This window comes from Schistocerca nitens, chromosome 2 (genome assembly GCF_023898315.1).
Source record: "Schistocerca nitens isolate TAMUIC-IGC-003100 chromosome 2, iqSchNite1.1, whole genome shotgun sequence".
NCBI lineage: Eukaryota > Metazoa > Arthropoda > Insecta > Orthoptera > Acrididae > Schistocerca > Schistocerca nitens.
Window position 1 is genome coordinate 959,072,516 of NC_064615.1, and position 14,925 is coordinate 959,087,440.

A 14,925-nucleotide genomic window follows, 5' to 3' on the forward strand; every position below is an offset into this window, starting at 1 on the left:
AAACTTTTCCTGTCCTTTTCCTGCTGACGTTGTCTTTCACGCTCCTGCTCTTTAATAGTAAACTTTTCAAAAAATGCTCTTAGCATATCCTGTATCGACATAGCTTGAGCATTCCTAACTTCTGCCCCTTGCTCAGAACAAATATTGTCATTAATTCCTAACTGGTTGAATGCAGGGGTGTCAGTTGGTTTTGGCAACTCCTCAGTTTTACTATCACTCGGGACATCAGTTACTAAATTATCATTAATAATTAAATTTTCTAATAATTCGACAGAAATATGGGTAGATTGTTCTCCCTGAGACTCTGATGTCATCTCTGCATCAGTATGCTTATTCGGTTTATTTTTCTTTTGTTTAACCATTCTATCACCAATATAGCACAACAAATACATAAATCACTGACAAGCACCAGTTGGCACAAAATGATCTTATAACTAACACATATACACAAATAACAAGCACTGCTTATGTAAAGTTACTCGTAAGTCTGGCAGCAGTGCTGATACAGATTCGTACAGCAGTTCGGTAGGAAAATGTCAATGCTCATGAAACAAATGAATAAACAATGCACATCTGTTCCTACCTGTATTGGTTGACAGTTGTGGACTGCACTACTTATGTAAAGTTACTCGTAAGTCTGGCAGCAGTGCTGATACAGATTCGTACAGCAGTTCGGTAGGAAACTGTCAATGCTCATGAAACAAATGAATAAACAATGATTAATAGTTTGTTTTGGTACCCCGTACCTGTAATAGATCACAATTTCAATTATTAAAATGAATAAATGTGCGTTGGTGGCCCCACGTTGGGCGCCACTGCGGCGTTCGCTGGGTTATTCGGTGGTTTGGTATTTAACTAATTTGGAAGTGGAAATGATAATCTTATTTTATTACACTGAGTAATTACTAAATAATTTTTCTGCCGGCTAAAGATTTGATCAAGTTGCTAAAGAACTCCAAGCTAACGTCGTGTTAAAGTGTTGTCTGTAAGTTGTGTAAGTGTCACTAAGTCACAGTTCATACAACAGATTCCTTACAACTATTTATTAAGATCGAAGCAGTTATCTTCAGCAAAATGATCATTAAAACCACCGAAAATCAGCCGCGCACAACACTGACGTATGTTACCTGAAACAATATTCTTCGCAACTCGTGCGTTATTAATTTCGGCTTCATACATCAGCTAGAAAAGTTTGTCATAACGATCGTGCTATGAGCGCTATTTTTAAAGAACCAATCTCACTCGAATTATTTTCATTCAAATGAGTTCGGGGCAACCGGTGTACATTTATTTTTACACATTTGTATTACGTTCGGCATTTATGTCTGCAGAGTTGCGTAATTTGAATTTGCCGCTGAGACAATTGTTAAGATGGCGGCATACAATTGATGAGACTTTCTATTGTTAGAGCAAATGAGTATTTTAAATGCTTATTAAACTTTACAGAAACTCTACTTTCGTATTGTGCACTATTTAGACTTCATCAAGCAAACATTTGATTTGTTTCTAAGGAAAACACAGACAAAAGCGCGATACAAATCGCTATCATCAATGGCTGCGCTCGTTGCAGCGGAATGAAATAATTAACACAGATAATGCTTACTGAGAGAGGAATTAAAGTGACAAATAATTATTCATTCTTATTTATAATAATAATGAACTCTATTTTCGAGTAATAATTAACAAATAATTACAATTTCTTAACAGACCTCAGTTTGATATGCGTCCGCAACTTACATAAGCCAACCAATAAAAGGTAAAAACAAAGGAAGACAAACGCAGATCATAAAAGGAATTTACAATTATCATTGTCTTTGTATGATACACATAGATATGTCTAATTACATCATAGAATATTATATAAATAATTAATATTTATAAGTTTTCACTGTTTTTTCATACGTCGAATACATAATGTTTGTAACTGTTAGAGGCATAATTTCCTCTCGTCGCACTGTAGCCAAAAATTTATCTCGTGGATGTTACACCAGCTGGACAGACAGCCGAGTGGAAGCGCATACTGGACGTCAACGTGCTGGGGCTGTCCATCTGCACCAGGGAGGCCGTCCAGAGCATGCTGGACAGGGGAGTCGACGACGGCTTCATCATCCACATATGCAGGTACGCTTCGAAGCGTTTATAGCGATACCTTTTTTTCGTCTTATGATACTGTATATATGTATTCTTCAAAATACGGCCATGTAGCATCTGAAAATGAAGATCTCTTGTGTCTCTGAACCGACCTAAGCCTGAATTCTGCACTCAAACCTGCAATAGATCTGACGTGTAGATCATTTCGTGAGATAGCTTAGGCAGGAAGTAGTAAGTTTCTTGACTCTTCCCGGATTACAGTGCTTCTCTTCATCATGTGCTAAATATATGTGGCTATGTACAACAGTGAGTCTGGATCAGAATTCTCTTTTGCCGTGCTGACTGAATTCACTGATGTCTAGAGGAGACACTCTTTTTAGTTTTTTCTTTGCTTTTCATTTAACGAAACTGGTAAGAGTCGCATTGGACAGACAGGCAATACCCAAGAACCGGTGGACGTCTTCGTAAGTTACGTTTTTCAGTGGTTGGGCCTTTGCCTTCGGATTCCTCTAGTGAATTACATGCTGGAATTAGTCTTTTTTACCGCTAGCTGCTTGTGATACTTTTCACCACAGATAGCTTTGGAAGCACAATCAGAGACTGATCAGACAAAACACTATGACCACTTCCCATCGCGACATTGGATACCGACCGGTGGCGTTGCGGGCACGTGACGCGGAAACAAAAGACTTTACGCGGAGCAGGCAGGTATGGGGAATCACCCCATTGAAGATATGGGCTGCAAATGTGGAAATACATTGAGGTAAGTGATTTTGACAAAAGGCAGACTATTATTACGCAGAGCCATGAACGAGTATCCCGGAAATGTGCTATTGTCGTGGGCACCTACGGAGTGAGGTAGAATGACGGTGAAATTACCACTCGGCTCCAAATTTTTGGACCTCAATGACTCTTCACAGCACGCGGGGTTTGGTGGCTTGTCTGCTCTGTAAAGTAGGGAAGATGGTGATCTGTTCCATTCTGCCGGAAGAGCACAATGCTGAAGCATGTGCAAGTGTTTCGGAGCCCACCGCACATCGTACATTATTGAACATGGAGCTCCGCAGTAAACCTCTCCTACGTGTTGACACGTTGTCTCAACGTCAATTACTATCGTTGTGGGCACGAGACAGTCTGGATTCCATCAAAGAAAACGTATAGGATTCTCGGCTGAATCGTATTTTTGCTACATTATTTCGCTGATCGTTTCCACAAACATCGTCATCAAGGTTACGGCGGCTCTAGACGTGTAGCGCGCTACGGACGCAAGCTGCCGGGAATGGTATTATGCTATTGGAGACAGTCTCCTTAGGTTTCATGGTATATGTGCTAGTAATCGAAGAGATTCTGACAGCTGCGAGCAACCTGGATCCCTTCATGCTTGTCTTTCCAGACGGCAATGTTATCTTTCAGCAGTATAATTGTCCGTGTCTCCGAGCCAGAACTTTGCTGCAGTGGTTTGAGCAGCATTATAGTTTATGTATCGGCGACCAAATGCGCCTGATGTACATCCTATTGAAATCATCTGGGTCGCTATCGGGTGCCATCACCACCTACGCAAATCTACGAATGCCACATACGTCCACAAACCTACCAACAAACTATCGGGTCTCTCATGCACGGATTCAGTGATGTATTTCGCTCCAAAGACGGACAAACTAGCTATTAAGCAGGTGGTCATAACGTTTTGGTTCATCGCTGTATATACAGAGGGGCGAAGGCGAAAAGTGGTGATTGTGGATGACTGGCTGGTGATGGTGGAAAGCTAGTCCGACTAATTATTCTTGAGTGCTGCTTCATTGTTTAGGGTCATGAAGTAGATATTAGACACGACTCAGAATGTTTTTAGACAAGCACTGTTAGGATTTTAACACGCAATAAAAATAAATAGACTGCTCCATACGGGTGCCTGCTACATTTAGATCAGTTCATCCCAACAACGATGTTACAAATAACAGTAAGTTGAGACAGTATTGCTTTTCTTTCTGCTTCTTGATAATGTCTGTTATCTAATTTTCTCATCCATTTAACAGAATGACATCTTTTCTCGTCATAAACAGGAATATGAACTATTCAAATGGTTCAAATGGCTCTAAGCACTATGGGACTTAACACCTGAGGTCATCATTCCCCTAGACTTAGAACTACTTAGACCTAACTAACCTAAGGATGTCACACACATCCATGCCCGAGGCAGGATTCGAACCTGCGACCGTAGCAGCATCGCGGTTCCGGACTAAAGCGCCTGGAACCGTTCGGCCACAGCGGCTGGCTATCAACTATTACGAGGCCTGTTCAGAAAGTAAGCTCCGATTGATTGCCAAATTGAAACCACAGTGAACATCAGAAATGTTTTACTTGTAACAATTAGCTACACCTTTCAGCTACTTCTCTACGTAGTCGCCGTTCTGACTTAGACTTTTGTCATAGCGTTGTACCAACTTTTCAATAGCCTCATCATAGAAGGCAGCCGCCAGTGCTTTCCGCCAATTCTCCACGCTGGCCTACACCTCGTTGTCTGTGTCAAAATGTTGTCGTCAAAGACAGCGGTTCATGTGACCAGAGATGAAACTCAGGGGGAGACAATTGCGGACTGTATTGTGGGTAATCTAACATTTCCATTTGCAAACGATGCAGGAGCATCTTCATTGCCCCTGCAGAATGCGGCTGAGAATTGTCTTGAAGACGAAACAGCACGACAGTTATGTAATGTTAGCTGCATAGCTTCAGGCGAAATTTCTCACCAGGCCCTCGTACTTGGCGGCAGACACTATTTTCTAGACATCTTTACGCACTCACTGCGAGCTCAGAAATGAGAAGAGCGACGTGATGCTAACTGGGGTTATACTAGAGACACTACCCAACACATCTGTGCAAAGCTTTATCGGATTTTCATAGTCGTTTCCATTTCACGACCGATCGGAGCTTACTTTCTGAACGCCCCTCGTATTTGCTAATTTTCGCAACTGGCTATATTTCTATCTCTGACTACTGATTGATTCCTTTATTTCTGAAATATATATTTTTACTATCGTATGTACACGAATGCATTCTGTGTATACACACTACATGCCGGAGCTGCTGCAAAACATGCGTAGGGCCATCGTTGTGAAATAAATCTCCAGAAATGTTAAAATCCGAGCTTAAGACAATGATGTTCTGGTAGTGAACCAACATTTTATTTTGTTGATACTTTTTTATACTCCCTTTAACCACATAAAGATATTATTTTTCTGCTTATAAGGTGTCAGCTACCGTTTTTTGGGATTCTCAAGTAATAATCCTCATAGATTACTTGGAAAATGGTAGAACCATACCTGGACGCTATTATGCTTTATTATTTGATCGTTTGAAACTTGTGGCGCACAAAAAGTGCTCTCTCACCAGTATAATGTACCATCCCACACATGAGCGATAACAATAGACTGAACTGAGCTCTGAACTGGTTCATCACCTACTTTATCCATCAGTTCCTAGTGGCGTCACCCCCAGGTTACTGCTTCCTGTTCCCTAACTTGAAACTTTACCTTGCTGGGAAGAAATTTTCATTAAATGAAAACATTATATTCAGTCAACGAATATTTCGCAGAGGTTGACAGAGGCTCTTCCTCGGATGAGATGAAAAAGCTGGAAGGTCACTGGACCAAGCTTGTATCCCTCAAAGGAGACAATGTCGAGAAGTAAGGTGAGCTGTTTACCTAGTAAAGTTTTTTCCTTACTTTCTTACGAGACATATTAAACCACCTTACTATTTCCAAACAGTTTAAAATCTATTGTTTCCACTACGCCTAATTTGGCTTTAGTTGTTAGGTTGCAATCATGGAGTCTAGTACGTTGTTTTTCACTCTTGTTTTGCGATGAGCGTCATAACTATTTCCGACGGCACGTTCATCAAATTCTCAGAGCAGAAAAGTAGGAAATATTTAAAACTATTTATTTTCAGGATACTTCGATTATCTAGGTAGTTACAGACCTAGAAATGCTTTTATCGTCATATAAAATTTGAATCTTGGTTTGAAAAAACAGAGGAACGTGATCTCGTAAATACAATCTTACATATTTACTTACAGGGCTATAAACATGCGCGATTCTTTTACTGTTAGGCTTGACATTACACCGCATTCAGTTGTCATTGCCAGAAAACTAGCTACTTTCCTCACTGTTCGGATAATACAATTACAGGTGATCAAATGACTGTGTATTGCCATTGAAGGGTAATACACACATCAGAAAAAGTTTTGCATCACCCAAGTTCCCAGAACTCTTAAACATAGACATTGACTGTGGATATTGTATCACAGACACAGTCCCTTTGACTGTTAAGAAGTGTTCACTAAGCGCGCCTAAATATCTAAACAATCATGCATGAGCAGCACCTATTAGACACAGGGGGTCCCACAGTCGATCAGTTCCAGTCATTCTACCAGGAAGGAGGTACATGACTCGAGTTAGGCACGACTGAACTACAGTTCAGTCGTGCCTATACGGTCAGTACCGCGGTTCGATCGCGTCCGCATTGTTTCTTTGTGCCGGGAAGAACAACAAGAGAATTGTCCAGGCGTCTCGGAGTGAACTAAAGCGATGCTGTTCGCACATGGAGGAGATAGGAACTGTCGATGACATGTCTCTCTCAGGCCGCCCAAGGGCTACTACTGCAGTGGATGACCGCTACCTACGGATTATGGCTCAGAGGAACCCTGACAGCAACGCTACCATATTTAATAGTGCTTTTCGTGCAGCCAAGTTACGACTCAAACTGTGTGCTTTAGGCTGCGTGATGCGCAACCTCACTTCCGAAGTCTATGGGGAGGTCCATCTTTGCAACCACGACACTGTGCAGCGCGGTACAGATGGGTCCAACAACATGCCGAATGGACCGCTCAGGATTTACAACACGTTCTCTTCACCGATGTTTGTTGTTTATGCCTCCAACCAGACAATCGTCTGAGACGTGTTTTGAGGCAACCCTGTCAGGCTGAACGTCTTAGACACATTGTCAAGCGAGTGCAGCAAGGTGAAGGTTCCCTGATGTTTTGGGGTGGCATTATGTGGGGCAGACGTACGCCACTGGTGGTCATGGAAGGCGCCATAACGGCTGTACGAGACGTGAATGCCATTCTCCGACCGATAGTGCAACCACATCGATAGCATATTGGCGAAGCATTCGTCTTCATGGACGACAATTCGCGCCCCCATCGTGCACATCTTGTGAATGACTTCCTTCAGGATAACGCCATCGCTCAACTTAAGTGGCCAGCATGTTCTCCAGACATTAACCCTTTCGAACATGCCTAGGATAGATAGAAAAGGGCTGTTTATGCACGACGTGACGCACCAACCGCTCTGAGGAGTGGGACAATCTGGACCAACAGTGCCTTGATGAACTTGTGGATAGTATTCCACGACGAATACAGGCATGCATCAGTGCAAGAGGTATTAGTGTGTACAGCATTCTCGACCGCAACCTCTGAAGGTCTCGCTGTATGGTAGTACAACATGCAATGTCTGATTTTCGTGAGCAATAAAAAGCTCGGATATGATGTTTATGTTGATCTCTATTCCAGTGCCGGCCGGAGTGCCCGAGCGGTCCTAGGCGCTATAGTCTGGAACCGCGTGATCACCACGGTCGCAGGTTCGAATCCTGCCTCGGGCCTGGATGTGTGTGATGTCCTTAGGGTAGTTAGGTTTAAGTAGTTCTAAGTTCTAGGGGACTGATGACCTGATGGTGCTCAGAACCATTTGAACCATTTTTTCTATTCCAGTTTTCTGTACAGGTTCTGGAACTATCGAAACCGAGGTGATGCAAAACTTGTTTTGATGTGCGTAAATTAACTTCCGATTTTTGAATACCTATTTCTCGAGGTATTGGTACGTGTTTACAGCTGCCAAAAGAACACATTTTACCTCACTTTACATAAGCAACATGATATTTACTGTGTTAAGATTTTACTTCAAAGTTTGCAACAGATGTTTTATTTTTAATGTTTATAGCCTTCATTTTCACTTAAGGATCGACATCCGTGTTAATCATTACTGTTAATCTGCTGGTGTTATTGTTGTTGCTGTTGGTTGTGGTGATCAATGATAGTGGTGATGGTGGAGGTGGTGGCAGCGGCGGTGGCGACGTCGCCGTCGGCGGTGTATGTGTGTGTGTGTGTGTGTGTGTGTGTGTGTGTGTGTGTGTGTGTGTGTGCGCGTTTGTATATAAGTGTGTGTGTGACACGATGTGTGATATGCTGTCTATGGTAGTCAACCGTGTCTAAACTTTTGCTCTTTTTGCACTTGATGGAAAGTTAAACAACTGCGCAATTTAGAAAAGATCCGTTAAGAGTATATTTTGTTGTTGCTGGGCGTTTTCGTTCTCAATTTCCAATCAACGTTTCATGTTTCGAGAATGGCTAAGAGTTCATGAATTTGTGCGTGTATTGCTGAAAACAGTTTTCCTTTTTTAACGAAAAGTTCGAATCACATGTACATCCTCTAGTTTACGGTTAGTTTTATTAACGAACATGAAAACCGACGCTCTGCTCGACAGTCTAGATAAGACGTTTCATTGCCAGAAAAACATTTGGTGCAATGTATGTGGTTTTCCCGAATGAGGGAATAGTTAAAACGTTCCACTTCCACTCCCTTTTAGAAGACAGCGTCTGTGAAAGTAATATAGCATCCTGCTACCATGTCGAATTCTCATACATCTGCGGGAACGGAAAAATTGGTATTGAGCGAGACGGCGTTGTGGATAAAGATGCCAGAGTTGTGGATTTTAGACCCCCGTTCAGCGATCCCCATGAAAATTTCCTGTGGTTTATTGCTTTATTTTAATGCTCAGCTCACAATGATTCCTTCAAGGTCACCGCAGGTTTCCAAATATAATCCATGTTAAATTGATCAAGTGTTCGGTCCCTAGTACCCCTGATATTGACGAGGCTTTAAAAGTTCTTTCACTTCGAAAGTTGTCATCCGGCGAAGTGCATGACGGAACTTGATAGTTGCTTGATTAGGGGCAAGAGATAAAACAGCGACGTGATCGGTTCCATCGGGTAAGGGAAGGATGGGAAAGGAAGCCGACTGTGCCCTCTCAAAGGAACCATCCCGGCATTTGCCTGTAGCTATTTAGGAAAATCGCGGAAAACCTAAATCAGGATGACCATAAGCGGGTTTGGACCGTCGTTCTCCCGAACGCGAGTGCAGTGTGCTAACTACTGCGCCACATCGCTCGGTCATGACAGAAGGTATCAAGTCCAATACATAGAGAAGAGATTAATACAGGGCACCTTCGCTGTCCTATATTGGCCCATTAAGCATAACAAATCACGGAACACAATCTTTCGTATTCGTCGAACTATAGAAACGGAGGCGAGTTATTATTTCAACCTTCAGAACTCCATTACCTTATCTCTGAACAACACCATGCATTTTGTTATATCTGTGTACTGACGTGACGATTGCGAAAACCATTGTCCAGTAGTACGAAAAACTATGAGTAGCTCACTGTTGTGACTAACAGCATGCTGCAGAGTTGAAACTAACTTTCGTAAGATTAGGCAACTAAAACTTCCAAGGAAGAACTGAATCTACGGCAGAACTGGTGTAACAGTTCCTGCGTGTAGAATCTATCAAAAGCACTATCACACTTAATACTCCGTTTCGTTCCCATGGTTAATAGGGAAGAATTCTGCAACTCGTTCAATATCACACTGAACTTTATGTATTTTAAGAATAGGAATTAATTATTGATACATACCTGTGCTGATAAAGGTGCTGTCATTTCGTTTCCAACACTGCCCTTCTGAGTGCGCGTGTTTATATGTGATGGCTGTCAATGTCGTGATCGCAACTACCTGTTCGGGCCTAAAATGTGACTTACATTAGCCCTACATTGACAATCTGCAGCCAGAAGTAACGCTTGTGTTAGTACCCCGTGACAATACTCCCCTCTAACTTGATCAAGATCAATACTTAGACTGTAATTCTAGGAAAGGTAGAACAACTGGGTACTGATAATACTTTTATTATAAAAAACAAAGTGACCACTCACGGGGGGCGTGCCGGAGATAAGTCCCTGCACTCGCAACACTTTCTGTGTCCTCGGTGGCTCAGTTACCGGCACGGTAGCTCGGCGTGTTCGGCCAGAGGGTTAGCTACCCTGTGTAATAAAAAACTAAGTGAACGGATCAATGAAGAACCTGAACGGGTGTCATCGGCCGTCCGCCCCGAACAAATTCAACGAACAACTTAGAACAAAATTAGATAAAAAATCGGTTAGAGCGTCTGCCCTGTAAGCTGGAGGTCCCGGATTCGACTCTTGGTCGGGCCACACAGTTTTCAACTGTCGCCGTTGATATTTATCAACGCCTGTAAGCAGCTCATGATCTGGATTTCATTATAATTTCATAATTGACATAGAACGTTAAATCCCAGTCATTAGTATAAATTTGAGATTTGCAAAACGTTTGACGTGACTCTAAATCGCGTACCCCATTATACAACGGAAACATTTAAGTGGTTAGTACTGACTAAGATCGAATTCAAGAAAGCTTCTGCACTTACGGGCGCTCAGAGTAAAGACTTCCGCGGTTAAGCAAATGGAGCGTAACATATGTACTCTAAAAGAGTACCTATCTGCCGACCCGTGGCGCGTATACCGCCAAATTCAGTGCAGTGAAGAGCAATTCTACAGCGGTGTTCTGGGCACTGCTTCCATTGGTCGTGCAGACGAAGTGCGTTGCGTAGCTGAATGTTCTGACTACAGAAAGGGCGCCAAAACTGCTGGGATAGAAGCTACTTCCGTACAATACTGGACACGAATTAAAAATTCAGCATGCTCATAAGCCAGGAGCAGAGACTTGTCTTAAGTGTGCCGTAGTAAAGAAGCACCACAAAGAAGCACAGGTTGCCTCTCTGTTCATAGGGACACGAATGATGCCATTTCTAATGGCGACATCCGCACTTTCGAATCTAATTCTGAGACTGTTATCTCACATCATCCAGCAATGTCTCAAAACGCTGTCCAGCAAAGTGTGACTTACCGACACCTTGCTAGCAATGTCTAAGAACGCTATCTAGCGACGTGGATCCTACTGACAGCCGCCAGAGAGCTCTCAAAATATCTGTTTTGCCAAATGTGTCCTCCCGACACCAATGTCCCCTCGCCGCGAAGAGTCCACTTTAGAGCAAACCTCGTCTCATAAGCGTGAACTCTCGTTACAGCCAATCACAGTCCCCTTTAAAACTGGAATACCACCTGCAGCTCATATTCAGTCCAGTAGAAATTTCTAGAACAAATTGTGACCCCACCTCCACCTACAATGCAGCCAACCAAATTCGTTTCCGTATCTTTTGTCTTTTGGTAGGAACACGGCTTTGCACTTCGCATGGGAACTTCTTGCGACCGCTAGCCCGCATTGGCGGCAGGCATTCCATTTGCATTTCTCGTGTTAAAAAAGTGTGTACGTGGCTTTGTAAGATGCTATCACTATGAACACACGCTTCCAGCATTATCTCGTCCCCGGCTCCTAAGCAACCACAGGTCCGTTTCGAGAAGTCTTTCCAGCGGCTTAAGCGGTAAACGTCCGGTGTTCTCTTTTCAGAGCCGTAAAATTGCCCTCACTGGAGCATTTGTTCTATGTTGATCACGGGGACCATGAAGTCCTACATTCGTCCTGCTGTCACACCCTACTAAGGAAATGAAGCCGGCCGAAGTGGCCGTGCGGTTAAAGGCGCTGCAGTCTGGAACCGCAAGACCGCTACGGTCGCAGGTTCCAATCCTGCCTCGGGCATCGATGTTTGTGATGTGCTTAGGTTAGTTAGGTTTAACTAGTTCTAAGTTCTAGGGGACTAATGACCTCAGCAGTTGAGTCCCATAGTGCTCAGAGCCATTGAAGGAAATGAAACATGAATTGTCATAATTGCTCATGTTTGATGTCTAAATCTTGCCGACTTGCGCAGTATATAATCTGCATCTAAAAGTTCTTTCCTTTTTCTTGTTTCCAGTATATCTAGCCACATTATGCCATTCGATCCTTTGATTTCGATGTACTTTGCCAGCAAGCATGCTGTCAAGACTCTGCTTGAAGGGCTGCGGAAAGACTTGGTTGCCAGGAATAGCAAGATACGATGTGGGGTAAGTTTCATATGCATTACGTTACTACATTTCAAAGACTCTGAGCAGAAATGATGGTGTAGATGTTGTGGTTAAGCAAATATACTTTTCAATCATACAGAATTTTCTAAGCAGGTAAATACACTGTTCAAGCAAGGGCATGGAAATTTCAGAAAAGGAAACTGAGTGGTTTAAAAAACTAATAGTTATTACACACGAAAAATGTAATTATAAATTTGATTTATGTCAAGACGGCATATGGTTCTACAGATAAGACAACGTTAAAGAACACGTCATAGGAATTCAGGCTTCGTGATAGAAATAGGAGGTTAATTAAAGAAACCACCGCTAACACAATTCCACAGACGAATCATCCACCATGCAGCAGACTGCGTGATCGTCTAAAACTTACTGTCTCTCTGATAAATTGCTCAGAGTTTCGATGTCAGGATCTCAGCCAGAAAATTGACCTCTGCAGCAAAGCTCTTACTGGCCGAGTTACGCATACAGAACCCGTCTCCTTTGTTCCACAATCCCACTACCTCACGCCTTCGCTTCACCCTTCAATCCCCTCCTGCTATCCAACCTTGACAGAAGCTCCCTAGGGGTACCTTGCTTGACTGACCTACCTGAAAGAATGAATACTGTCAAGAAATGAAATGAAACGACCCATGTTGGGCGCTAATATGTAGTAAAAATGATCAGACAATAAAAACGTGTGACAGTAATTGTTTATTCCTTGCTTGTATTCCACAAATAATACGAATTTCCCGGGACTGGTATGATGTAGACTCTGTTCAGCAATTAGACTTGAAGCGGGTAATTAATCATTTAATCTCCCATGATGAAATCAGTGATACAGGAAGTCAAAAGTGTCCTGACATGACTCGCCAGTCTGCAGTTAGCATGGTGCCGTGTGGCTGTCGACAGACAGATGGTGGCTTTTATCTTCGCATTTCTGTGTACCCGCTGCTTTATAGGCGACACCCAGAACAGTTAACCTACTTCCTGTCCGCTGTTTCCCTCTTAATCGTTCTGCAGGTAAAAACCGTCACGCGATAGGTGCCAAAGAGCTGTTTTCCCATTCACATCGGCCGTTTGCTATCTCTCAGTGCTCGTGTCATTTCTTTTATTTGCAATAATTTCACTGCTAAGGTTGCTTTCAAGTTACATTTTTGCAGTTGTAGGTAAGATAGCAAGAACACAATCATAACATTGTTCTGAACGAAAAATCATGCGACAAGGAAGCTGATGAAGTCACAAAATGACCTTGAGTTGAATACAATTCTCATTCAGTCTGAACACTGAACAGAAGACAGACTGAAATGACCCATGAGTGCCAAATCAGAATCCCCACTCTGAAAGAGTATCACCTCATCACTTACAATGTCCTCAAATGAACCAAATGCAAACCCTCGAAGACCTGTACTCAGTTTTCTTCTCCTTCCCCCCAATACTCTTCTTCATGGCACAGAATTTCTCATAGTAGCATCCTGTCATTGATAGACTCAGTTTCTACTATACCAGAACGATTGGTCAAAACTGGCAGTTCCACCATGACAGTCTTGGTTACAACCTGCCAGACACTTCCATTCCACTCTGAAGAATCCCTGCACGGCGAGCAGTATGGAGATAAGACCTCTAACGGTGTTCTCATGGCAGCCTGACATAACTCGAGGCACCAGTCACTGTCAGCACCAAGTTCCCTATACGCTCACAGGACAGATTTTCCTGAATGCCTCCAGATATATGTATTTTGCATTGCAGAGTCGCCTAGGGGGCAACTGCTCAACAGAACGTCCGTACGTTTGTACTGGAAAGGCCACTAAGCTTCCCCCTCAAGTTTCTCAGGTACTTCGAAACTCGATGGCGTCCATTAACTAACTGTCAGTCAGCCTTTTAACAGGACACTCCTTTCAGTGTGAAGCAGAGCTCCATTACCAGTTTTCAGTGACTGCCGGGGAGGTCTGAGGATAACAAAGTGTGGCTTAACTGGAACCCTACTGTTCAGAGCGTTGTATACCTTTTAGTACACATAGAAAGATGTTATTTCAGGCCGACCGCTGTGACTGAGCGGTTCTAGGCCCTTCACTCCGGAACCACGCGGCTGCTACGGTCGCGGGTTTGAATCGAGTCCTCCCTCGGGCATGGATCTGTGTGATGTCCTTAGGTTAGTTACGTTTACGTAGTTCTAAGTCTAAGGCTGGCCGAAGTGGCCGTGCGGTTAAAGGCGCTGCAGTCTGGAACCGCAAGACCGCTACGGTCGCAGGTTAGAATCCTGCCTCGGGCATGGATGTTTGTCATGTCCTTAGGTTAGTTAGGTTTAACTAGTTCTAAGTTCTAGGGGACTAATGACCTCAGCAGTTGAGTCCCATAGTGCTCAGAGCCATTTGAACCATTTTTTCTAAGTCTAGGGTACTGATATCCTCGATTGTTAAGTCCCGTAGTGCTTAGAGCCATTTGAACCATTTGAACGTTACTTCCGGGATGTTCAAATGTACTTCTCTGCAGTCACATACAGAATATCTTATATAGAATAAAAAGGATACATATTGTTGACAGTAGTTGTCAAGTCATCTTCAAAGCTAAATACTTTGTCGAACGATAATGATCAAACAACTTTTAGTTAATGAAGTCTGGCTAAATGCGTTTTTTGTACTCGACATCAAATCGTATCTAACTGTAAACAGCATAGATTCACGTAATTTACATCCCACTTTGCTGTGTTCTAA

The 14,925-nt window shown here is 42.9% G+C and overlaps 1 protein-coding gene across 1 annotated transcript in view; it reads left to right on the forward strand.

Annotated features, from left to right (window-relative positions):
- LOC126235473 (dehydrogenase/reductase SDR family member 11-like) overlaps positions 1–14,925 on the forward strand; it is a 70,806-nt gene that overhangs the window by 32,960 nt on the left and 22,921 nt on the right. Inside the window, exons 4-6 of the mRNA XM_049944194.1 lie at positions 1,478–1,502; positions 1,992–2,121; positions 12,085–12,214. Of these exons, the coding sequence (XP_049800151.1) occupies positions 1,478–1,502; positions 1,992–2,121; positions 12,085–12,214 (285 nt within the window). The remainder of the gene's footprint in view (positions 1–1,477; positions 1,503–1,991; positions 2,122–12,084; positions 12,215–14,925) is intronic.